Consider the following 27543-nt stretch of genomic DNA (forward strand, 5'->3'; position numbering starts at 1 on the left):
TCACACGTGGTCAGAAATGACTTCACGAATGAGAAAGCTTTGCACTAAACATTAAAGGCAGGACTTAGATATTTAGACAGGAAATAGTGGGAGCAAGATCTCCTAGCAGGACTAAGAAAAAGAATGGAAAAGGATACACACTGGTATTCCAATACCCATTTAGCACAAAAATATGCAAAGCAATTTGAAACCATGAAAAAATGGTGATAAAAGTAAAGTAGAAAATGAGCTCCTGGCCTACTATCTCTCTGCAAAGGCCCTTTGTATACTGTGTGCCATGGCACACATTCTCATTTTAACTTCTTTTTAAGAATTCAGTATGTAAATAAGTATATCCCAGGAATTCTGCTTTAAAATCTCCCACAAAGATATTCAACTCCATTAAAAAATAAGTATGAAAATAATTAAAAACTTTTTCACCACTCAGATTTAAAAATACTGCTAATCTTAAAGATGACTAATAGTGTGAGGAAAGAGGCATTCTCATAAGTTCTTGGTTATTTATTAAATTTATAAATGTGCATGTGCTGTGCTCTACTCAGTCATGTCAGATTCTTTGCAACACCGTGGACTGTGGCCCTCCAGGCTCCTCTGTCCATGGAGATTCTCCAGGTAAGAATATTGGAGTGGGTTGCCATGCCCTCCTCTGAGGGATCTTCCCAACCCAGGTATCGAACCCAGTTCTCCCACACTGCAGGCAGATTCTTTACCACCTGAGCCACGAGGGATGCCCATGAATACTGCAGTGGGGAGCCCATCCCTTCTCCAAGGGACCTTCCCAACCCAGTTATCAAACCCAGTTCTCCCACACTGCAGGCGGATTCTTTACTGTCTGAGCCATGAGGGATGCCCATGATTACTAGAGTGGGGAGCTCATCCCTTCTCCAGGGGATCTTCCCAATCCAGGAATTGAATAAGGGTCTCCTGCATGGCAGGCAGATTCTCCACCAGCTGAGCTACCAGGGAAGCCCATAAATGTGTATACTTGTGGACTATCCACCTATTTCTAGAAATTTATTCTAGAAAGTAGAAAAAAATAACACAAGTGTACAGATATATACATGGCCAAGGACTTTTAGTGTGGTACTTTATATAATATTAACCAATTGGCAACAACCTAAGTGATCATTAATAGGCAACTATTATAGCTAGTTTGTAATTATACTTTTATTATATTTATTTATTATATTTATTTATATATATATAAATACTATATATATAAATACTATAATAAAAACCATTATACTTTTATTATATTTATAATAAAAATGTTATTCAACCATTAAAATGTATCTATGACTCTGTATCTATTGACATGGGAGGATGTGCTGAGTGAAGTCAGGCATCCAGAACAGTATCCTCTAGAGGCATTTACATGAAATTATGCATGTCCATGTGAAGGGAAACAGTGATCAATACTTCAGTAATGGTTGCATCAGGACTGTGGGATTTAAGGTGATTTTTACTTTCATTGGGCTTCCCTGGTAGCTCAGATGGTAAAGAGTTCACTGGCAGTGCAGGAGACTCGGGTTTGATCACTGGGTTGGGAAGGTCCCCTGGAGAAGGGAATGGCTACCCATTCCAGTATTCTTACCTGGAGAATTCCATGGATAGAAGAGCCTGACAAGGGTCCATGGATCCATGGAAAGAAAAGCCTGACAGGAGTCCATGGGGTCGCAAAGAGTCAGACATGACTGAACGACTAACACTTACTTTCATTTTTTTCTAAGGACTATTATCAAAATGATTTACAACGAGCACATAACCATTTCACAATATGAAAAAACAATAACTCTATTTTTAGTTTGGAAAAGCAAGAATTTTGCAAAAGATGACCAGTCTCTAGTGTAAGTAATGGCCATGGAGAGATGGCACCCTCCTAAGCCTGAGAAAAAGGGCCCCAAAGTTCTTCAGTGCCTTGTCACAGGGCAGGTTCTGGGTGCAGCCACTGGGCCAGAGAATTCCCATCTTACCAAGAGGTTTTTGGAGAGAGATCCTAGAAAAGACAAGCCTATTGAATCCTGTATCTAGACATGTTATGCTAGTCTCCAGTTTTTGCTGGACTGTGAGATTCCCAAGGCCTGGGAAAGTGTTTTGCAATTTTCTTTCCTGTCTCCAAAGCCTAGCAAAGACATACAGTAAGCAGTAAATGTGTACCATACCACTGAAATTAGTTGTGTTTTGCTTCTGAACGATAAAAGAAGCTTTGGGGGAAGTCCCCAGTCAAAAATTGCTCATATTAATAGGATTATACCTTGAACACTACAGGTAGCACCTCAGCAAAGATCCTCTAACTGAACACAGAAAATCATTGACATTATTTTTACAAATGCAATGTTTTTTGGTTCACACAGTTGTTCATCAACATTATAAGAGATTAATTTTATTGTAATGTACCTACCTGCGAATTTCTTTTACATTAGTATTTATGTTCAAAATAATCACAATGAATGAATACATAGTCTCCTGACACCATCCAACATCAGTAGGCATAATCTCAGAATGATTAGTCTTTGTAGTGTCCTGACCCCATAATTACTTTTCTATAAAAGCACTTGAGACGGGAGTCTATTACAATCTCTTCAGATAAAATTCTCTGCTCAGGGTAGACCACTCATTGTTTCTTTCTGTTCCAAATAGAAACAAATACAAACAAAAATCTAGCATGAATTCTCCTTCTGGTATGGCACACAGGTTAGTACAGAAGAAAGAAGTGGATGAAATATTCCATCAGGATTCATGGAAATGACATGAAGTAACTGCTCTTTACTCTGGTTATCTGTTGATTATCTAAAGGCAAGGTTAGCAAATGCCACATGTAGGTGACAATCAAATTCATAGGACTGCCAACACTGACTAGTTAAGAGTGACAATGATCGTGGTAGTGCTATTTTATGCTGTGAATTTAATGATTTATTGGCTCAAACTAAATAAACATAGAACTCTGGGGAGTTTTATTTACCTTGGCCAGATGAGAGTTGATCCATTTTGTGAAAGTACGTTTTTGTACTATCTCTTGCTCATCTAGAAGAAAAAGAATTTATCTGGTTAGATAACAAGTCAGAAAGTTGTATCATGAAAAAATTCATAGTCACGCAATTCTAGAAATGATTATTATATATAATATATATGCTATATATAAGGCAGATTCTTTATCAACTGAGCTATCAGGGAAGCCCTAATCATCTGTAATAATATATATAGATTATTTTATCTTGTAATTCATCTTGCCAATTATTATCTTGAAGGAAAAATCAATAAGGCTCCAAATATATTAAGGAATCTGACTATTTTAAAAAAAAATCATCAGCAAATGCTTTAAAATTTGTGAAATTTTAGCCATATGTTTACTCAGATGTTAAAGTGTCTGCCTGCAATGCGGGAGACCTGGGTTCAGTCCCTGGGTCGGGAAGATCCCCTGGAGAAGGAAATGGCAACCCACTCCAGTATTCTTGCCTGGAGAATCTCATGGATGGAGGAGCCTAGTGGGCTATAGTCCACGGGGTCACAATGAGTCGGACACGACTGAGCGACTTCACTTTTCACTCACTTTATTTTCATTTACTTACTGAAAACTCATTGAATAATTAAACTCAATAAGCTGTTAAAAAAAAATTCACAGAGACCAATTAACTTCTATGGGATGCAGACAGATAAACAGGACATGGTCTCTACCACAATGACTCTAAAGGTAAATATCCAGAAGACAACATGGGCAGTATGCTCTTTGGCACTGGTCTTAGTAACATATTTTTAATACTCATTCTCAGGCAAGGGAAACAAAAGCAAAAGCGAACAAATGGGACTATATCAAACTGCAGAGTTTTTACACAGTGAAGGAAACTATCAACAAAACAGAAAGGCTGCCTACAGAATGGGAGAAGATATTTGCAAATGATGTATCCCGTAAGATGTTAATATCCAAAATATACAAAGAACTCATATCACTCAACATCAAAAAAAAAAAATCCAGCTGAAAAGTGGGCCGAGGATCTGAATACATCTTTTTCCAAGGAAGACATATGCATGGCCAACAGGTATGTGACAAGATGCTCAACATCACTAATTATCAGGGAAATGCAAATCAAACCACAATGAGATATTATCTCACACCTATTATTACAAAAAAACAACAAATAAGAAGCATTGGAGAAAATAACAAGGATGTAGAGAAAACGAAACCCTACGCACTATTGGAAGGAATATAAATTAGTGCAGCTACTATGGAAAACAATATAGAAATTCCTCAAAGAATTTAAAAACAGAACTACCATACAATCCAGCAATTCTGCTCCTGGATATTTAGAAAATATCACTATTTGGAAAAGATATATGCACCCTTATATTCACTGTAGCATCATTTACAATACCCAAGCTATGGAAACAAGCTAAGTGCTCATCAATAGATGAATGGATAAAAAACAAAGAACATGATGTGGTATAAACCCATATTTATTAGTCAGCCATTAAAAAGAATGATTTCTTGCCATTTGCAACAATGTGGATGAATCTAGAAGGTATTATGCTAAATGAAATAAGTGAGAAAGAAAAAGATAAATAGTGTATGATTTACTTATATGTGAAATCTAAGAATTAAAAACAAATCATAGAGACAGAGAACAAACAGGTGATTGCTTAGAGGCATTGAGGGGAGGAAAGAAACAGGAGAGTGAGATTAAGAGGTACAAACTTTCAGCTGCAAAATTATGAGTCACAGGTATGAAATGTACAGGGTGGGGAATATAGTTAATTACTATGTAATATGTTTGTATGGTGACAGTTGGTAACTAGACTTATCGTGGTGATCACTTCGAAATGTATGAAAATAGTGAATCACTGTGTTGTGTAACAGGAACTAGCATAGTACTTATACTTTTCAACTATACTTCAAAAACAAACAAAGCCATCAGATCAGATCAGATCAGTCGATCAGTCGTGTCCGACTCTTTGCGACCCCATGAATCTCAGCACGCCAGGCCTCCCTGTCCATCACCAACTCCCAGAGTTCACTCAAACTCACGTCCATCGAGTCGATGATGCCATCCAGCCATCTCATCCTCTGTTGTCTCCTTCTCCTCCTGCCCCCAATCCCTCCCTGCATCAGAGTCTTTTCCAATGAGTCAACTCTTCGCATGAGGTGGCCAAAGGACTGGAGTTTCAGCTTTAGCATCATTCCTTCCAAAGAAATCCCAGGGCTGATCTCCTTCACAATGGACTGGTTGGATCTCCTTGCAGTCCAGGGGACTCTCAAGAGTCTTCTCCAACACCACAGTTCAAAAGCATCAATTCTTTGGCGCTCAGCCTTCTTCACAGTCCAACTCTCACATCCATACATGACCACAGGAAAAACCATAGCCTTGACTAGCCGGACCTTTGTTGGCAAAGTAATGTCTCTGCTTTTGAACATGCTATCTAGGTTGGTCATAACTTTCCTTCCAAGGAGTAAGCGTCTTTTAATTTCATGGCTGCAATCACCATCTGCAGTGATTCTGGAGCCCAGAAAAATCAAGTCTGATACTGTTTCCACTGTTTCCCCATCTATTTCCCATGAAGTGATGGGACCGGATGCCATGATCTTTGTTTTCTGAATGTTGAGCTTTAAGCCAACTTTTTCACTCTCCACTTTCACCTTCATCAAGAGGCTTTTTAGTTCCTCTTCACTTTCTGCCAGAAGGGTGGTGTCATCTGCATATCTGAGGTGATTGATATTTCTCCCGGCAATCTTGATTCCAGCTTGTATTTCTTCCAGTCCAGCGTTTCTCATGATGTACTCTGCATATAAGTTAAATAAACAGGGTGACAATATACAGCCTTGATGTACTCCTTTTCCTATTTGGAACCAGTCTGTTGTTCCATGTCCAGTTCTAACTGTTGCTTCCTGATCTGCATACAGATTTCTCAAGAGGCAGGTCAGGTGATCTGGTATTCCCATCTCTTTCAGAATTTTCCACAGTTGATTGTGATCCACACAGTCAAAGGCTTTGGCATAGTCAATAAAGCAGAAATAGATGTTTTTCTGGAACTCTCTTGCTTTTTTGATGATCCAGCGGATGTTGGCAATTTGATCTCTGGTTCCTCTGCCTTTTCTGAAACCAGCTTGAACATCAGGAAGTTCATGGTTCACATATTGCTGAAGCCTGGCTTGGAGAATTTTAAGCATTACTTTACTAGCATGTGAGATGACTACAAAGTCATAGACAAAGAAATCAGATTTGTGGTTAGCAGAAGTGGTGGTGGAGGAGGGGAACTGTATGAAGGTGGTCAAAAGGTGTGACTTCCAGTTAAAAGATAAATTAAGTACTTTATTGTTGCTACAATGCAATGAACAATGCACTACAGTAATATACAACATGATAAATACAATTGACACTGCTATATGTTATATATGAAAGTGGTTTAAAGACCATAAATCCTAAGAGTTCTCATCACAAGGAAAATAAATTTTTTTTCAATTTCTTTAACTTTGTATCTATATGACATGAGGGATATTCACTAAACTTACTGTGATAATCATTTCATGGTGTGTGTAAGTCAAATCATTACACTCTACACCTTAAACTCGTATGGCGCTTCATGTCCATTATATCTCAATAAAACTGGAAGAAAAAGGTAGGCAAGTCAAAATAGAAAAAAAAATTATAATAAAAGTAAATATTTAGAGGTGGAGAGAAACAAGAAAAGGAAAGTATATAGTGAAGGGTACAGTAATGTACCAAGATAGAAGCATTTCGGGGACTCCATCCCATGGGGAGTGTGGTGAACATACTATAGGGTAACCTCCAAGAACTCCCACATCCTAGAGTCCATAACCTTTGTGTGAACAACTGCAGCCAGAACCTGTGAAGTGCTTCTAATCAACAGAAGACAGCAAAGGGGATGGCATGCCACACCCATGAACGTGTTACTTCATGTAAGACTCCTTCTGAGCTGACTGGAGCGAGAGACTCTCCTTTTGGCATAAACAACCAAACAGCCAAGATGTGACCAATCCCTGGAGAGGGTCCTGGAGCAGAGAACTGCAGGCTGCCTCTGGAAGTAGTGGGTGAGGGCGGCAGCCTCCAGCCAAGAGCCCAGAAGAAGCTCCATCACACACAAGGAAATGAATTCTGGATGGGTTTGAAAGTGGATTCTTCCTTATTCAGGCTCCGGACGAGAGTGCGGCCCACCTAGCACCCTGACTGCGGACTCATGAGACCATAAGCAGATGGCACAGCTATCTGCACAGACTCCTGACCCATAAGAATCTGGAGATAATAAATGAACATCGTTTTAAACTGCTGAGTTTGGTAACTTGTTATGCAATAAGGGAAAATAATATACAAATAAAAACAGGTCTGCTTCAAGAAGGCTTTTTAATTAGAGATATATGGAGATGAGTGCCAGGGGACTTCCCTGGTGGTCCACTGGTTGGGAGTCTGCATTCCAATATAGGAGGCATGGGTTCATTTCCTGCTTGGGGAACTAGGATCCCCCATGCCAGTGGCAACTGAACCCGTGCACCTCAATCACAGAGCCCACATGCTCTGGAGGCCTTGGGCTGCAATGAGAGATGCCGCAGCTAAGACCTGAAGCAGCCCCAAATACTAAATAAAATAGATAAAATAGTTTTTAAATGATTGAAATGGCATAACCGCTTTCAAGGAAAAGGTGAATTCTATTCTCTACACCAATATCTATTGAGTGTCAACTGTTTGCTATAAACTGATTGTTGTAAGGAAAACAGATGAAAAAGATATCACCTCAATTCCTTACCTTTTAAAGGTGATGCTCAAAGAAATGTAATTTCAACTAGCTAGAAAGGTAGATTTCATCTCTGGAGCTGACCTCTCCTGGGCTTCAGGTCAGAATCCTGGACTGCCTGGTAGAATATAAACCCCTGAGGACATTAACTTTGTTCCCAATGCCCACAAATGTGACATATAAATCCTACTGAATGAATAAAGAAAATACAAAGCAGTCTTTAAATTTAGAGAAAATATGGATATATTCATAAAATTTAAAGAAACCACTATTTGTAATCACATTAAACATGCACTTTTAACTTTCAAGTACCTACCGGAAACAAACCCAAATAATAATAATGGTTAAGTCTTCCTATGTATCAGGCACTTGTTTCCCTATCTATTTATAGATCATATTATATTTAAATTAATTATTATGTCTTGTGTAATAAATATTTATTAACTCTTTGAATTCTTATAACAAATCTACAAGAGGAACTACTTTAATGTCCATTTTACAAATAAGAAAACTGGGGGAATTCCCTGATGCTCCAGTGGTTAAAAATCCACACTTCCACGACAGGGAGCACAGGTCTGCAAGCCGCTGACGTGACCAAAAACCAAAAAGAAAGAAAACCAAAGTACACAGAGGTTAAGCATTTTCAGCAAGGTCACTCAGTGGCAATGCCAAGTTTCAGACGCCACAAGTTTCTGAAATAAGAAGAAAAAAGAAGGGAGGGAGGGAAGGGAGGAAGGAGGGAAGATAAAAGTAGCAGGTTTGAGAGGGAAGATTATGAGAATTCACGCCCACTGCAAATGCATCATGAAATATCTGGATGGAATAGCAGCATCAGCACAGAGGAGAGATGAGATGAGAAGCCAGGTTAGGAGGTGGGTGCCCCCCGATAGGAACATGCACTGCGCTCTGATTCAGGACCAACTTTTGGTCTAGGTGAGTGTTACTGAGCAGATGCAGCTCCAAATCCCCTCTCCTAGGGCTTGAACTTGATTCCTTTCTAAAAGCCACACGGTGAGGATTAAAAAAAAACCCACAAAACTAGTTATGAAAATTCTCTAGGTCCTTCAACCCTGTGGCTTCCATCACTGCCTCTGTTTCAATAACAGCTGGTCCTCAGGAGTTAGAGAGATGTCTACCTAGGACACCTGCTGGCTGCACACGGCCCTGGGTAATGTTGTTATGTGTGATAATCCCCAAATCCCACGGCAATATCCCTCTCTAAAAAATGAGTGAAAAATAAAGAGAGCTAGCTCTGATATTCAATTTCTGTATTTCTTGGCCCCATCTATATATTTCCTCAGTACTAGGCTGTTTCAGGGCAAGATCATGACACATGCAGACATGGGCCTAATGCAGCAAAGGTGATTACATCTGACTATTCAGAAACTGTCACCTGACTATAGTCAATAGCTTTTTTCCTGATGAGTCATAGTAACAAAGACTGGCTGATTTCTCACAACCATGGTTTGTCCTAAGTGACTTACACATGAAGCTGGAAGCTCAGAGACCACAGAAAAAGGTGACCTGGGTTACTGAGAGACTTTGCAATCAATCACGAAAAATTTGCTGCCTAGAAGTATGTTAACTGTATTTTCATTTTACCATATTAATAAATTTATTCTATATAAATATGTTATGTAAAACTGTGACACAGAACCCAACCATCAGCAGCTGTTAACTAGCATTACCAAATTTTAAAAAAATTAACATAAATGCCAATATCCTCTTAACAGATGGTATCTTTTAAAATGTTAACAGTAATTAAAATTAGCATATTTCAATATATATAACAAATTTGTCCATCAGAATTTATTTCTGAGATATACAGCATTGCATTCATGGGTATGCACATAAAGATGAACATTTTTATCACAGTTATGAACAATCATAAACAGCAAAATACTGGATTTCTAGGTATATCCATTCTTAATCAATGTCATCTTTAATATAGAAATACCAAGAAGAAAGACTGTTTGAATAGATACAGTTGTTAAGTCTGACACTGCCATCTCTGACAAAAACATTAGGGTATCGTATATTAATACATTCACAGTTTGTAATAAGTTATGATTAACTTGCTTAGTTTTTGCAGACTCTAATTATACTCTTTGGATGCTTTAAGGACAATGATGTCTAAGTCTCCTAAGAGTAAAGATGTTAATTTAAAACAAACCAAATATTTAAAATAATATTGTTCCTAATCGCAACTAATAAAGTTTTTTCATCATTTCTGATGCAGATATATTCACCTCAACAAAGCTGGAAAGCAATTTATAAATAGAAATAAGCAGGTTGAATTTCTCAACACAATCAATATGGCTACAAAGGAAAAAACAACAAAAAGATATGATGGCAACATAACCATTAATCATTTAATAAAAGCCTCAATTCAGTGATCTAAATTAAAATTTTAGTTGTTTTGGGATCAAAATTACATGATCCAAAGTATTGATTTATAGTTAATAAAATTATCACTAGTTTTGTTATATAATATGGGTAGGGTCTAAGTTATATCCAATATTTCAACAGAATGAAAAAGTTTAAAATTACCCAATGTTTAGATTTTAAATTAAACATACACATGAAAAGGGGCTTCCCTGGTAGCTCAGCTGGGAAAGAATCTGCCTGAAATACAGGAGACCCCAGTTCGATTCCTGCCTGGGAAGATCCACTGGAGACGGGAATGGCTACACACTCCAGTATTCTAACCTGGAAAATTTCATAGACTGTATACTCCATGGGTCGTAAAGAGTTGGACATGACTGAGTGACTTTCACTTCACTTTCACTTACACATGAAAAAAATTACAGGACCACGCTATCAGTTCAGTTCAGTTGCTCAGTCGTGTCCAACTCTTTGCGACCCCATGAATCACAGCATGCCAGGCCTCCCTGTCCATCACCAACTCCCGGAGTTCACCCAAACTCATGTCCATCAAGTCGTTGATGCTATCCAGCCATCTCATCCTCTGTTGTCCCCTTCTCCTCCTGCCCCCAATCCCTCCCAACATTAAGGTCTTTCCCAATGAGTCAACTCTTCACATGAGATGGCCAAAGTATTAGAGTTTCAGCTTCAGCATCAGTCCTTCCAGTGAATATTCAGGACTGATTTCCTTTAGGATGGACTGGTTGGATCTCCTTGCAGTCCAAGGGACTTTCAAGAGTCTTCTCCAACACCACAGTTCAAAAGCATCAATTCTTTGGCACTCAGCTTTCTTCACAGTCCAAATCTCACATCCATACATGACCACAGGAAAAACAATAGCCTTGACTAGACAGACCTTTGTTGACAAAGTAATGTCTCTGCTTTTCAATATGCTGTCTAGGCTGGTCATAACTTTCCTTCCAAGGAGTAAGCGTCTTTTAATCTCATGGCTGAAATCACCACCTGCAGTGATTTTGGAGCCCCAAAAAATAAAGTCTGACACTGTTTCCACTGTTTCCCCATCTATTTCCCATGAAGTAATAGGACCGGATGCCATGATCTTCGTTTTCTGAATGTTGAGCTTTAAGCCAACTTTTTCACTCTCCTCTTTCACTTTCATCAAGAGGCTCTTTAGTTCCTCTTCACTTTCTGCCATAAGGGTGGTGTCATCTGCATATCTGAGGTGATTGATATTTCTTCCGGCAATCTTGATTCCAGCTTGTGCTTCTTCCAGTCCAGCATTTCTCATGATGTACTCTGCATTAAGTTAAATAAGCAGGGTGACAATATACAGCCTTGATGTACTCCTTTTCCTATTTGGAACCAGTCTGTTGTTCCATGTCCAGTTCTAACTGTTGCTTCCTGACCTGCATACAGGTTTCTCAAGAGGCAGGTCAGGTGGTCTGGTATTCCCATCTCTTTCAGAATTTTCCACAGTTTATTGTGATCCACACAGTCAAAGGCTTTGGCATAGTCAATAAAGCAGAAATAGATGTATTTCTGGAGCTCTCTTGCTTTTTTGATGATCCAGCAGATGTTGGCAATTTGATCTCTGGTTCTTCTGCCTTTCCTAAAACCAGCTTGAACATCAGGAAGTTCATGGTTCACATATTGCTGAAGCCTGGCTTGAAGAATTTTGAGCATTACTTTACTAGTGTGTGAGATGAGTGCAATTGTGCGGTAGTTTGAGCATTCTTTGGCATTGCCTTTCTTTGGGATTGGAATGAAAACTGACCTTTTCCAGTCCTGTGGCCACTGCTGAGTTTTCCAAATTTGCTGGCATATTGAGTGCAGCACTTTCACAGCATCATCTTTCAGGATTTGAAATAGCTCAACTGGAATTCCATCACCTCCGCTAGCTTTGTTTGTAGTTTGTTCTTAGTAGTTCTAAGGCCCACTTGACTTTACATTCCAGGATGTCTGGCTCTAAGTGAGTGATCACACCATCGTGATTATCTTGGTCAGGAAGATCTTTTTTGTACAGTTCTTCTGTGTATTCTTGCCACCTCTTCTTAATATCTTCTGCTTCCATTAGGTGCATCCCATTTCTGTCCTTCCTTGTGCCCATCTTTGCATGAAATGTTCCCTTGGTGTCTAATTTTCTTGAAGAGATCTCTAGTCTTTCCCATTCTATTCTCCTGTGTTTTTTTGCATTGATCGCTGAGGAAGGCTTTGCTATCTCTCCTTGCTATTTTTTTGAACTCTGCATTCAAATGCTTATATCTTTCCTTTTCTCCTTTGCTTTTTGCTTCTCTTCTTTTCACAGCTACTTGTAAGGCCTCCTCAGACAGCCATTTTGCTTTTTTGCATTTCTTTTCCATGGGAATGGTCTTGATCCCTGTCTCCTGTACAATGTCACGAACCTCTGTCCATAGTTCATCAGGCACTCTTTCTATCAGATCTAGGCCTTTAAATCTATTTCTCACTTCCACTGTATAATCATAAGGGATTTGATTTAGGTCATACCTGAATGGTCTAGTGGTTTTCCCTACTTTCTTCAATTTAAGTCTGAATTTGGCATTAAGGAGTTTATGATCTGAGCCACAGTCTGCTCCCGGTCTTGTTTTTGCTGACTGTATAGAGCTTCTCCATCTTTGGCTGCAAAGAATATAATCAATCTGATTATGGTGTTGACCATCTGGTGATGTCCATGTGTAGAGTCTTCTCTTGTGTTGTTGGACGAAGGTGTTTGCTATGACCAGGCTATAGCTGATTACCAAATATGTCCACAAATTCCTGCCACTCTGGTCAGCACACCCTTTGCAACGTGGTTTTGCTGTTCCTCCTATCAGTATAGAGAGAAAGCTTCCCTACCCTGAGCGAGTCTGGCTGGGCTTCCCTGGTGGCTCAGTGGTAAAGAACCCACCTACCAATGAGGAGATGTGGGACTGATCCCTAGGTCAAGAAGATCCCCTGGAGAAGGAAATGGCAACGCATTCCAGTATTCTTGCCTGGGAAATCCCATGAACAGAGAAGTCTGGTGGGCTACAGTCCACGGTGTCACAAAAGAGTCAGACACGAGCAACTCAACAACAACAACAGAGTCTAGGCTGGGCCTTCAGACTTGCTTTGATCAATAACATGGCTAAAGTGATTTCATTCAACTTCAGAGGCTGGGCTTTAAAAGGTCTTGAAGCTCCATCATGGCTCTCTATGAACTCTGTCCTGGTGGTGATACAGCAACCTAGAGGAACAAAGACACTTGGAGGACACCTAAAGCACCCAGGGTGACAGCCAGAACCAACTGCCAGACACGTGAACAAGGGGACTTGCCACCCCTGCTGATTTTCCCGCTAAACGTAGCCAAGTGAATGTTTCCAGGCACAGTCAACAGAGGAAATGCCTAGCCCACCCACGGGACCAGCGGAAACCATATGTATTATTGCGTTAACTCTCTAAATCCCGATGGTGGTTTAGCAAAGGCTAATTGAAACAGAAATTGTTGCTGGAGGTCAGTGGTGCTTTAAAAGAAATCTAAAACATGTGGCCTTGGCCTTGGGATGAGGTGGGGAAGGAGGCTGAAGGTCACAAAGAGACTCTTGGTCAAGGCTGAAAGAACAGTGAGGAAACTGCCAACTGGGACTGGAAGGAGAACTACACATATTTTATGCATTTATATTCTGTCATTGGAAGTAACTTGAACTTTTGCAACTGGCTAGGGGGATTTTCCTATAGAAAGCTGTTAACTGGCTTTTTTTAACTGCACATTATAAGGTCCTGGGGTCGCAAAGAATCAGACGTGACTGAGCAACTGAACTGAACCGATAAGGTCCTGGAAGAAAGGGAGATGAACCAAAGAAGAAATTATTAAGTTTGCAAACAGAATTTAGAGGAAACATAGAAAGCCTTTGATATGGTGCAGTGGAAAAAATTATTGTTCTGTCATTGTCAGTCTCTCATGGAAAAAGATTTGCAAAGCAAAAAATAGCTTCAGGATAACAGTAAATCAAGAATGTGACTGTAAGACCATTGTGAAGAACTTGGAAAGATTTAAGGCAGTGCTTGGTTGATGATCCCAACCAGACAAACCAGCTTCTGAGAAACTTAAGGGCACTGCCAACTGCAGTGGCCCGTGATGCAAAGTTTAATTCAGACTTTGGGTTTGGAGGGCACAGGATAAACTCCAAGCAGATTTAGGGAAAGCCAACAAATCTGTTAAGCAAAAATGCCACCCGTTGGAACTAAAGGGACCGGCTAATTCAAAATGAAGAGAAGATTTTGGAACCACAAATTTATATGGCTAAGAAGAAGCTGAGAAGACTATCAGCCACAAACATAAGCCACTTCTTATCAAAAAGACAGGGAATGACCCTTGTTCTTGAATGAAAGGGACCGGGCCACCTGTGTCTGGCTGGATTTCAGGACAACTTCAGAGCATGACTACCATCTCCTTTCCATTCTTCCCTTTTCTGAACAGAAGCATCTGTTGCAATGGTCCCTCCCTGTCTCAAGACTGCATGTCGGATGAATGGGAAGCAGTAACCTCTCTTTTCAGAGAAGGAAATGGCACCCCACTCGGGTACTCTTGCCTGGAAAATCCCACGGATGGAGGAGCCTGGAAGGCTGCAGTCTATGGGGTTGCTAAGAGACACGACTGAGCAACTTCACTTTCACTTTTCACTTTCATGCATTGGAGAAGGAAATGGCAACCCATTCCAATGTTCTTGCCTGGAGAATCCCAGGGATGGGGGAGCCTGATGGGCTGCCATCTATGGGGTCGCACAGAGTCGGACATGACTGAAGTGACTTAGCAGCAGCAGCAACCTCTCTTTTTAGTTTCCAGGCCTAGGGATTGAGAGGAATTGCATCTGAGGAGGCTCACCTGTGTCTGGACCAGATGAAGATCACATGACACTGGAGTTGGAGCTTACTGACACAATTGGATGACATTTTTTATTTCTTGAGAGGGGGTGAGTGCATTCTGATGTAGAAAGAATATAAATCATAGTGACTAGAGCACAGATTTTAAATTATGGACACAAACGTCTCCAGTTCCAAAATACATCCTCTTTTGCAATGTGACTTTGTCCTTCCTCCCTTCAAGGGCAGAATTGATTTCCTCTCTCCTTGAATCTGATCTTGCATTGTATTGACTTTGATCACTAATGCAGCATAAATGACTTTATGTCATATGATTCTAGGGCTTAAGAAGTCTTATAGTTTTATTTTAGCTGTCTTGTGTCTCTGTCCTAAAGTCACCAAGCAAAGCAAGTGGTCTATATGGCAGGATGAGAGTCCAGGTGGAGAACAACTGAAATGCCCTATCCAATAGCAGAACCAACTGCCAGACGTGGGGTGAAGCCGTCTTGGACCTCCTAGTTTGGCCAACCCTGCAGATGAACACAGGCCAGGTAAAACCAGCAAACTGAGACCTATCTAAGGCTTCAGAGTTGATGCATCTGTTAACTCCTCCTTCCCACACCCCCAAATAAACCTGCTTACAAATTCATCCTGGGACGAAAGCATTTCCCCCATCACTATATCCCTAGAAAGTAACCCACTGCCTGGCACATTGTCTCATGTATGCACTCCTCAGAAAACCATTCATTTTTAAACTATAAACTAACCAGCCAACCCACAGATCATGAGAAATGATGAATTATGACTGTTCAAGCCTCAAAGTTTTGGAGTGGTTTCTAACATAGCAAAAGCATTTACTTGTGTGACAGATACACACACACACACACACACCTCCTTCAGAAGACCCTTCTGTCTTCTGTAATAAAAGACCCTTCTGTCTTCTAGACTTGCTTCATTGGCTCCATCTGCTGGGTCTTTGGTTTTCTGATCAGATGAGCCATGCAGAGAAAAGTGGCAAGGAACAAGGGCATCCAAAGTTACTCTACACAAGTTCAGCATAGACAAAAGGGGACAGAGAAGGAGAGGAGAAGAGAGCTAATGAGAGAGTGAGATTGAGGAAAAAGATGAGTACTGGGAATTTTTAAGGATCTTTGCTTATACTGAGTGCTCTAATCACTGCTTCAATTTTTTTCGAGCACATGTTGGTAAAGATAAACTGCTCTGAAGATTTCTGGAAGTGGAGCTGTATGTCACATATATGTAAAAGCAGTGACTAGATTAAAAGAGCCCAGTTTTATTAAAGTTACATTTGCAAAATTTAGTATCATCTGAGTTTAAATCTAAGGCACAAGGGATGAGAAAAATATAATTATCTTGGTTCCCAAATTAGAAATTCCTCAGCCTCTTCACTATTGACAGTTGGGGCAGGATAAGTACTTGTTCTGAGAGGCTGTCCCATGTATTATAGGATGTTTAGCAGCATCCTTTGGCTCTACTCATTAGCTGCCAAGAGCACTCCTCTCTCTCTCCACCCAACAAGTTGTGACAATAAAAAACATCTTCACATTGTCAAAACTCTACTGGGGAAAAATTACCCCAGAGAATCACTGGCCTAAGCTGTGTCCTTTGCATTTATGTGTATGAAGTGATATGAACATTTGAAAATTTTATATTGGTTTCAATTGAATTATTATAGTCTAATTAACTACACCCAAAAGTCAGGATCATATTGGGTTATTCCCACAGTTTATACATTTATTTAGACAAAAATTAAGCCTGAGATATATTTAAGAAATGGCAGAATGCAGTAAATCTAGCATATTTGCTAAAAGGATTACATGATTTTTCCAATATGAATACAATATCCTACTATGTCTGCAGTACTATCATTCAAATCTGGAAAATCTGGTCATACGTGATGGGAGTGGGTGTGTATATATCCTGATATTGTGTTTGATTTATTTAACTTTTCTAAACCTTTTTAAGTTTTTTTTTTTTCAGAATTGTAGAAAATAACACAAAAAGGAAGGTAATTTTTCAGCTTCAGTTGGTTTTTGTTAGTTAAAAATATAGTCTGAAACATTCATTATAACATTTTAATTTTATCACTGTCAGGCAAGGAAACTCATAGCATATGTCAGTCAGCAATTAGAAAAACGTTTAAATATTTAGAGAATTTTCATATATTTGTTTGAGAGGCAGTTAAATAAGTTTTCTAAGGACCCCTAGATCAGACAGTATGCCAGGAAGTAGCCCAAGGCTGTGGGTTAGTCTCTAAGGACAAGCAATGGGGAAAGGAAATGCATTCTTATCATGAGGAATTTTAATTAGGTATGTATGGGGGTGTGATGGAGAGAAGGTAACAGATACATCAGCTCTGAACCTTAAAGAGGCCTCCGTTTCAAATATTTTTTAGTAAAAATCACTTGGTGGGGAAGAAAAACCCATCGAGAAAGGCTGTTTATAATCTTTCTTTATCCTACTTAATGTTAAAATTCATACTTTTCTTTGCATAAATATTAATGTCTCTGATTACAAAGTGCTGTCACTGTCCCTGATTGGGGATGATACACACCGAGTAGCATGCCTACCAGATTGTATTTCTAAACCCCAAAAGATTCTGAATTTGAAAACAACGAAGCTTAGACTTCTGCACAAAGGACTGTACCATGATAGAGATGTGTCCTACAGAGGAGTAATGATAGTACTAAAGAGAACATAAGCAGTAGATATAATAAGAGATCGAAAACAACAAAGTTCATATGGCCATCCGTCCTGGGGCTTCTTTCAATATCTTCTAGTTCCAAACAAAGACAATAAATGTGAATAGTTCTGGCAGAAATTTGGTGCCTTTCTCTACCATTTTTCCTCTGTTTGTGGGTATAAACATTGCAAAAGAAGATAATCACATGGCAAATTAATAAACATACCTTATATTTTTACAACCTGAATTTACTTTTGTCTTCACGTATACTTCTCATTTAAATTCACACAAGTAGCCTGGCCATGCAGACAGAGGAGGTATCATTAGTCCAGATGGAATTAAGGCATTGAAGCATGGTGGGGTTAAGAAATATGCCGGAAATCTAGAACCTAGAATGTGGGTAAGAAAGTTATAGAAGCATGGCCAGAGTTTAGGAAGACTGACTCCTAATTTCGATCCATTCACTGATTGTTTGGTTCATGTATTTAATAAATGTCAGTATGCCCCTCTTGTGTACCAGCATCCACCTCTGACCAACTATGGGTTCAATCAGAGAGGATGGATGTCGCTGTGGTTCCTTACGGTCCAGTAAGGAGGACAAGATTCAAAAGGAAATACATCATAGCCCAAGTTCTGTACATGCAGCGCAAAGTAAGAACAGGGACATGGAATATGCGAGTGGATAAAAAAAGACCACAGTGAAGGAAATTAAAGGCAACATGAATGTGGAAAAAAATAAAAGCCAGTCCTTACAGTTTGCAACTAATGGGAAAATTCTGCTTCTATATCTAAGATGTTTCCTGATAAGTGAAATATAAAGGAAAGTGACAAAGCAAAGTAAGGACAAGTGATCACAATGAAGCCTTATTTCCAATTAGCACAGGACCTGTGAAAAGACCTTCAAGTTGGCCCTGGATGAACTCCCCATTGTAAAAAGGGGCCTGTCTCCTGGTTTTGGGAGAACGTTACCATAACTTTGAAATTGTATCCTGTTGTGAGCACTTAGCAACACCAGCACAGTAGGAGAAAAGTGAATATTAAAAAATGTCCTGAAGTATTATCTTCAGACAAACACTTTGCTGCTGCTGCGGCTAAGTTGCATCAGTCATGTCTGACTCTGTGCGACTCCATAGACGGCAGCCCACCAGGCTCCTCTGTCCCTGTGATTCTCCACTTTACTTTAACATTAAATATCTACTACTGTTTCAAAAAAACCACAGTTTTTAATTCTGAGTAGGGAATAGTAGTAGTTGACCGAAGTGTTCATATATTTTACATCTAATACTTAGTCTAGGCTTTTAAAAAACATATCGCTCTCCCAAATATATATGACTTTTCCCCAAGATAGTGCCTTCAAAGTCTGCTTGTTTGTTTTCCATTAAATTACTACTCTTCATTTTAAACGGGTTTAGGGTTACAATCACATACTTTGGGACTTTTATTTTAAACACTACTAACTTTATTCTCTTTTCATCCTGTGATCTAAATTGTCCTTTTCTTTTATTTTCAAGCCAAGCACAGATACAAACATTTGACACAACTGTGTTTATCTTCTACTTTATACTGCACGTCTTCTTAAGAAGCCGTGCAGCCTACCAGGCTCCTCTGTAGGGATTTTCCAGGCAACAGTACTGGAGTGGGGTGCCATTGCCTTCTCCCACAATTTTAATGTGAAAATCCCTAAATATGAAAAGGAGATGAAATGATTTAAAATAGGAGCTGAAAAGAGTAAAATTGAAAAAGAAGATCAAAGCACAGAGTTTGAGGAGCAGATGCTAGAAATTCAGCCCCCACATAACATTCAATGAGCCCTTGGGAAGACGTGCATTCAGTGTTCAAGTCACACACAGAACACCAGATGGTGCTGGAACTTTCTGTTGCTTCTGGACCAGGGTGACACCAGTGACCTTCACCGTAAAGGAAGATTCCCCATCACGGAACCTGTGACCACCCTGCCAGCAGCAGGGGCGTCTACGTGAGACAGCAGCTGGTGAGTGTCACAAGCGGGTTCTGGGTGTCAGCCCAACCTCACTATATAAAAAAAACCTCAAGTTTATTTTTATAGCAAGCTATGGCTTTAGTCATGTACACATGTGAGAGATGGGCCATAAAGAAGGCTGAGCATGGAAGAATTGATGCTTTCGAACTGTGGTGCTAGAAAAGACTCTTGAGAGTCCCTTGGACTGCAAGGAGATCAAACCAGTCAACCTTAAAGGAAATCAACCGTGAATATTCATTGGAAGGACTGATACTGAAGCTGAAGTTCCAATACTTTGACCACTTGATGCAAAGAGCCAGCTTACTAGAAAAGACCCTGATCCTACAAATGATTTCCCTTCCCTATCTGTATATTTGTATCTGCTGCAATATCATCATTTATCAGGGTCTGGATAACAGGGAAAACAGACTCTAGAAGGATTTTTGTCAGTAGAAAGTGCTTTGGGGGATGTGCTCTCAAAAACAACATTTTGAAGGTGTGGGGGAAGCAGGATTGGGCAGTGAGAGATGCTGACCTGAGATGCAGAGAGCTGAGGTAGTGCTTCAGGGGTGCCCTACATGGAGGCAAGGGCCGCGACCCTGTACCCGTTGGCTGGGTGTGAGCTGCCCTGCGCAGGGGCACAACTCAGTTGAGGCAAATCCCTGGGACTGAGGACACATCCTTCCTGAGGACTGAGCCTTCAGTGGGTAGCACTCTGGGCAGCTGGGGGAATCAGGGCCCCAGAACTGAAGAGCAGCGCCCGGGCTGCTCCTGCCAGCTTGTGCTATTAATGTATCAGCTACACTGTTAGCTACTAAGTTTGCAGAACCTCTGCTTTCAAACAACAAAGAGAATAAAGCTCCTGTCAGTTGTGTTTCATGGCAGACACAATGAATACAGAGGGAGGCAGCATTTGCTTTCATATCTGTTTGACACCAGAGTCAAACCCTTTATCGCTATGGGATGCTGCTTTCTCTATTTGTCTCTAAATGAACATCATTTCCAAGTCCCACTGTCGAACCTTTCTAAGGACTGAATTAGCAGTGTGGCAGCAATGAGAACCGTGCAAAGACTGGCAAAGGGCCACACCTCTCATGAGACAGCCAATTACATGGAGGTCTCCAAACCATCTCAGATGTCTGTTTTTCTAACAGTTTGAATGGTTGCTCAGTGATCCCAATGGTTTCTCTAGCCAACCAATCAAGGCTGGATCCGCCTTTCTCCCCTCTAAGTCTGCCTGCCTGCCTAGGTACCTTTACTACTTCTCCGACCAGACAACTCCAACAACTAGCCCTGCCCTCTGTCTGGCTCCATATCACTGTCCAACTGTCTGATTTCTTCTTCCACAGATAATCTCTCTCCCAGCTCTTAAACCCAGCACTGACCAGGAACCACGTGACTGGGTAAAGAAGATGTGGTACATACATATAATGGAATATTATTCAGCCATAAAGAAGAATGAAATAATGCCATTTGCAGCAGCAGGGATGAACCTAAAGATTCCCTGTCACACTCAGTGAAGTAAGCCAGATAAAGACAAGTGTGATATGATGTCACTTATATGTGGAATCTAAAAAAATAAGTGATACAAATGAACTTGTATACAAAATAGAAACAGACTCACAGACATAGAAAACAAACTTATGGTTACCAAAGGGGAAAGGTGGGGGTGGGGGATAAATTAGTAGTTTGGGATTAAAATATATAGACTACTATATATAGATGACCAAAAAGGACTTGCTATATAGCACAGGGAACTATAATCAATATTTTATAATAAGCTATAGGGGAAAAGAATCTGAAAAAGAATATACATATATGTATATATATCTTAATCACTTTTCTGTATACCTGAAACTAACACATTGTAAGTTTATTATATTTCAAGTTCTTAAAAAAAGAAGTTGCCAAATAGTGGCATGTGGGCAAGAATCTGGGCTGAAAATGGGCTTTCTTTCACCAGCAACATTCTAAGAAAACATTTTAATTTGAATATTTTTTAGGTGTGACTTCACATTTCCTAGTTTCCCATAGATCCATTACTCTAGATTTCCTTAAACCAGCCACATCTCAAATCACCTGAAGGTAAATGAGTTTAAAACATGTAGAAAAGAGAAAGACTTGACTTCCATATATTCACAGATGGGAAGGGAGGTAAGGAGGGAACCCGATGAGAAATCACAGGAAGAGGCAATAAGCAGAACAAAGACTCTCCCAATTTAAAAAGAGGCTATTGCAATGTTCTGATATGGTTATTTTAATTATATTCTTGGGGAAAGTAGAAGAGATTTCGGTTCACTTTTTCTACCCCACCATCCAGTATTTTAAATTAGTATAAATTTAAATAAGTTTACTATTTCAACTGAACTATTTCAAGGAAACTCAGAGCAATCAGAACTAAATAAAAGTTATTTGTTAGAAATGTAAAGATATAAATACAGGAAATGTATGTTTTGATAACTGTATATAAAGTCTAAGATTTTGGTGTTTTTATATATAGCCAAGCACCAGATCCCAAGTTTCAATCAGCTATAAAACATCCTGGTACGTTTTATATAAAAGTTTGGAAATCACCAAAGCACTTATAAACAGCAATTAATTGGTATATTTCATGTAGCCAAGTATTAGCATAAGACTTGACATTGTATCTACATTTGTTTCCTAGTAAGGAAAATGGCTCAGCTATCTAAGAGTGTTTTTGAGGGTCACCACGTAGGAACAGTTGTTGGGAGTCCAGAAGCAAAGTTGGACGCATATTTGGTTATCATCCTCGAGTATCTATACACAATGGAAAGGAGGTGAAATTTTGAGTCATCCTCATATTTTATAAGGAGTCTGAAAACAATAAAATTAAAAATAAGATGAAAAAACTCCATTAGGTTCACATAAAAACATGAAATGTCAGGGACTTTAAAACTTAGAATTAAAAGACAATAACTGGAAGTTAAAAAAAAATTAAGTCATAACAGACTATGACAAATTTTTGACCTGAAATTAAGGCTTCAAGAATAACTTTTGTTCATGAATTTGAGAAAGATATTTAGCTCTGTCATAAATGGCACTTATGACACTGATGTCTTAACTTTCAAGAAGCATAAAAATACTTACCTATGAATCATCTATATTTCTATTTTAAAATTTGGCTTGTATCTTAGTACTCCTAGAAAAATTGCACAGTTCAGGCTTTCACTATAAATAATGGTTTTAGGTTTTCCAAAATCATGAGCATAAGTCAGTAGTATTCATTTTACTTCTTTGATTTTCAGGTTCAGATAAGATAGGAAGAAAACAATGCTTAATTTAGAGTTGCTTTAAAATCTACTTTACATAACCCCAATATTCTCTACCAAGGATTCAGACTGAAATATTATTAGAAGATAGCGTGCACACACATACACACACACACACACAGAAAGACAACAACAACAAAAAGTACCTTTTATCACACCAGGAGTCTTGAAGGTTGTTTTTATCATATTCCACCTTTTATGGTGGCTTTTGGGAGTTGTCCTAATTCAATCAGTATCTAAACTAAACACAGCTTTCACCAAGGGAACTTCCAGCTCCCCCAGAACCTCTCCCCTCAAGTATCCCTATAGCAACCCCTCTATAAAAGCATATTATTCTCCTCTCATTCTTTAGCCTCACCCCCTGCTTACTGACCAAATGCACCGCTCCCTAATGCCAACATTTCAACAAAGACAGTTTTCACATTGATTAATAAAAAGTGCTTCAGATGCATTTTCAAGAGGAAAAAAATGACACCTTTTTCAGCCTGTGTTTAGAATTCAGGCATTCTTATGTTGAAAAAAAAAATCATTCAATGCATTCAAAGTCCCCAGTTTTAACCTTAGATATATATGTAAAGTTTTAATTTCAGAATTTGAGAGAAAGAAATTTGTAGACCAATAATACACTGGCATTTAATTTCTCATATTCATATTTACACAGCATATAATCTGGTTTATTTCTAATTTGTTCTTTGAATTTGCTGGATTTTTCCCAAGTGCCATTGTGGGACACATATTAAAAGTTATAATTACTATATTATAAATATACTTTATAGCCAATTACCAAGGGAATCACACTGTTTTTTAAAAAAATATATATGCAAATAATATTGGAGAGATTTTACATTATCTTACATAAATGTCAGTTAAAGAAAAAGCCAATCCAGAAAAAAAAAACTATACAATATATAAGTGCAAGAATCCACAAAGAGTATTTTTAAAATTCCATGTTATGCTTCCTACATATGCTTTACAGGCTAAATTAAAATAATTCTTTGGCCAAGGATTTCAAGGCAAAATAGAATCAGCTGCAGCCATACTCATGCCCATTAAACAACACTACAAAATTATTAATAATAACACTGTCTTCATGTTTCTGTCTTGTTTAGAGTAAGCAATGTTTACTGTGAGATAAAACTTAATCCCCAAAATTTGTTTATATAGAATGCTGACTATTTCCATGACTTATAGAAAAAAAATCCTTGCAGTTCAGTAGTGGCAAAATGGATTAATTATTTTCCCCAGAAGTCAACTTTGGACTCTGGAAGTGAAACAGACTTGATTTGGAATCCTAACATCCACATTTACTGTGAGACCTTAAAAAGGTGACTCGGCCAATTTATGCCTCAGTTGACTTATGTGTGTTAGTTGCTCAGTTGTGTCTGACTCTTTGTGACCCCATGGACTGTAACTTGCCAGGCTCCCCTATCCATGGAATTCTCCAGGCAAGAATACTGGAATGGGTGACCATTCCCTTCTCCAGGGGATCTTCCCAACCCAGGGAATGAATCCTGGCCTCTCGCATGGCAGGCAGATTCTTTACTGTCTGAGCCACCAGGGAAGTCCTGACTCATACGTAAAATGGGGATAAAAAGAGTAACACAAACCCCACAGAATCACTGTAATGATTTAACTGCACACATGATTTATTGTACACAAATTACGTGCAAGGCAATGACTAGGTATATTAGTGATTTGGGAGGTGAAGGTGAGGCAAAGGTAGCCAAGGAGAACTTGTAAACTTAGCCCCTTCATATCCCGTAAAAGTATTTCCCCCTCCCAACAGCATGGCTGTGTCTGTGTGCATGGGCATGTATGTAAGGGGAAGAACATTATGCATACATAGTAACCTCCATTTAGTTTATTGCTCGAAAAGCTTGAATCTGCGGTGCAGGTGGAAAGACAGTTAACCACTAAGCCCACTGAGATAAGAGCTAAAAGGCACTTCAGTTGCTACAACCTAAGGGTCCATCTGAAAATAAATGGATAAAGAGTAGGAGACTAGCAGGTTACAGTCCATGGGGTCTCAAAGAGCTGGACACAACTGAAGCAACTCAGCACACACACACACACAGGGGAGAGGGAAGGAGGGAGGGTCAGTATAGGAGTAGGGGAGTAAAAGGAACAAACTATTAGGTAGAAAGTGAGCTACAAAGATACATTGTACCACACAGGGATTATAGCCAATATTATAGAATAACTATAAATGTAGTGCAACCTTTAAAATTATGAATCACTATATTGTACACCTGTAACTTATATGATATTGTATATCAACTATGCTTAGATTTCTAAAAAATTATTTAACAGAGGGAAAAAGCAACAGTCAAAGCTGTGGGCAAGATAAAGATGCTGGTTTGTTTGAGAATAATGTGTTCCCTCTGCTCACTCTGGAGCAAGCAAGGAGCATGACCTTCCTTTCTATTGTAAGTTCGCACTGTCAAGGGCAATTTTACTTCTTTTCAGGAAGAAACAATATCAACATGGAGAAAAAAAAAATATCCACATTAAAAAATAGCAACAATAAAGAAGTTGTGATAGGAAGGAGGTGAGAAAGGGTCAGAGGAACACAGAGCAGGAAAATATAGATTCAGAGGTAATTTGAGTCCAATCCACCACCTTTCAAATTATATTAAAAACATGGTTGAAACAGCATTTTTGGCAGTACATTTCCAATTCATGACACTCTAGGATAAGGCTTAGTGGAATTATCAAGAGTGTGGATGCCAAATGGACATCAGGCAGGAAGAGAAACCACAGGCTCATTTTCAGCAAGGTGTCCTTACAGCATTGCATCACGTAGAGCTTGGCCTGACTCAAATATTAATTTCACAAACAAATGCAGCTATAAGAGAGACTCTTCGTCATCTAAGGTTATAATCTCAGTGGTAGAAAACCAATCTCTTGGATTTTTGTGGCACTGTAAAGTAACCTGTGGTTTACTACACATTATTTTAAATATTAACCAAACCATGCTAATTCTTTTTGCCTTTTCATTGTGTTCATCGTGTTCATGGACACGAATCTGAGCAAACTCCGGGAGATAGTGAAGGACAGGGAAGCCTGGCGTGCTGCAGTTCAAGGGACTGCAAAGAGTCGGACACGACTGAGCGACGGAACAAAAATGTTAACTCTTCATCAATGGAACAGATTTTCCCTTTCTTTTATAATAAGATAAAAGTGTACATTCTTTTGTTGTCCTGAAACTCATGGTTTTCTTTAATACCGAGGACCTTTATCAGTGGATTGTTCTACAAGCCTTAGTGAAGTATATACAACAGGTACTTTGAATGCTTCTGTTGAATTCTTTGTCTCCCTTTTTACCATTCCTCGAAGCAGAAGCAACAGAGAAGAATAAAAGAATATTTTTTCATTGGTCATGATCTTTAGTCTGAAATCTCCTGTTATCCCAGTGTCAAACAGTTATTATAACAGTCGCCTTGAATATATAGATATTTCTGCAAAATCCAAGACTTTAGATGTCTTTACTGAATGGTCAAGAAATAGCTTCCTTCCTGCTTTCTGGGAACAAAAAAAAAAGGAGGGAGATCTGACTCCTTTACAAAGATAACCTTGGTTATAGAAAAGAAACATACTGATGAGGAAACCAAAAGATTCATCTTACCAATTATTAAAATAAAATAAATAGCTAAATTAATTAAAATATTGTGATACCAGATAAGGAACAAACCACAGAATGGAATGGAATACATAATCCTGAAAGACACTCTAGGCTCATTTGAAAATGAGAATAATGACCTAGCCTTCAGGAATGATTACTTAGGTTAAGGGAAAAGTCGAGGGCAAATTAAACAGAAAAATCCACTTACAGCCTCACTTTGCCCCCAGAAATTTACAAATGGGTTAGGGAATTAAAGAAAATAAAATAACTATAACAATTACCTATCAATATCTATGTTTACCAAATGAAGAAACATATTCTAGGCCCAAAAGTAATGATATTCTAGGTCTAAATATCTAAAAAAAGTAAAGATATTCTAGGACTAAAAGAAGAGGGAGAGATTTCATTGCATAAAAACAAAAATTAGATACTCGAGAAAGCATAACCATAATTAAAAGTAAAGAGTATATGCGGAAATATTTGCCAAAAATATAATAGCAAAAATTTTAAATAAAATCAATGGAAAAAAACTTTAAATCCTATTACGCTGTTAAGCAAAAATATGAACCAGCTATTCTTGGGCTTCCCTTGTGGCTCAGGTGGTAAAGAATCTGCCTGCAATGCAGGAGACCTGGATTCAATCCCTATGTTGGGAAGATCCCCTGGAGAAGGGAAAGGCTACCCACTCCAGTATTCTGACCTGGAAATTCTATGGACTGTATAGTCCATGGGGTCACAAAGAGTCCGACACAACTGAGCAACTTTGACTTCACATAAACCAGCAATTCACAAAGTGGCTTTTAAACTATGTGAAATAAGGTTTGCGATTACTTGAAAAGTGGAGATTACAACAGTGAGATAAGCATGAATTCCAGGGGTAATTTTTAAACAGGAAGATCTTGAGTTGTAAAGAGCTCCTATTTTTGAAAGCTAATATTTTCAATTATTATAATAAAGCTTAAGCAACATTAATAAATTAGCTATT

General features: G+C 38.9%; 1 protein-coding gene across 18 annotated transcripts in view; it reads right to left on the reverse strand.

Annotated features, from left to right (window-relative positions):
* Positions 1-27543, reverse strand: part of SYNE1 (spectrin repeat containing nuclear envelope protein 1) — a 503306-nt gene that overhangs the window by 404969 nt on the left and 70794 nt on the right. For 17 of the 18 annotated variants that reach the window (XM_024997066.2, XM_024997067.2, XM_059889951.1 and 14 more), the window contains one exon: positions 2963-3024. In XM_024997066.2, the coding sequence (XP_024852834.1) occupies positions 2963-3024 (62 nt within the window). Of the gene's footprint in view, positions 1-2962; positions 3025-23082; positions 23715-27543 lie in introns of those variants that run through there. The other variant, XM_024997073.2, reaches the window with a different exon arrangement.

The sequence above is a fragment of the Bos taurus genome, chromosome 9, assembly GCF_002263795.3.
Source record: "Bos taurus isolate L1 Dominette 01449 registration number 42190680 breed Hereford chromosome 9, ARS-UCD2.0, whole genome shotgun sequence".
NCBI lineage: Eukaryota > Metazoa > Chordata > Mammalia > Artiodactyla > Bovidae > Bos > Bos taurus.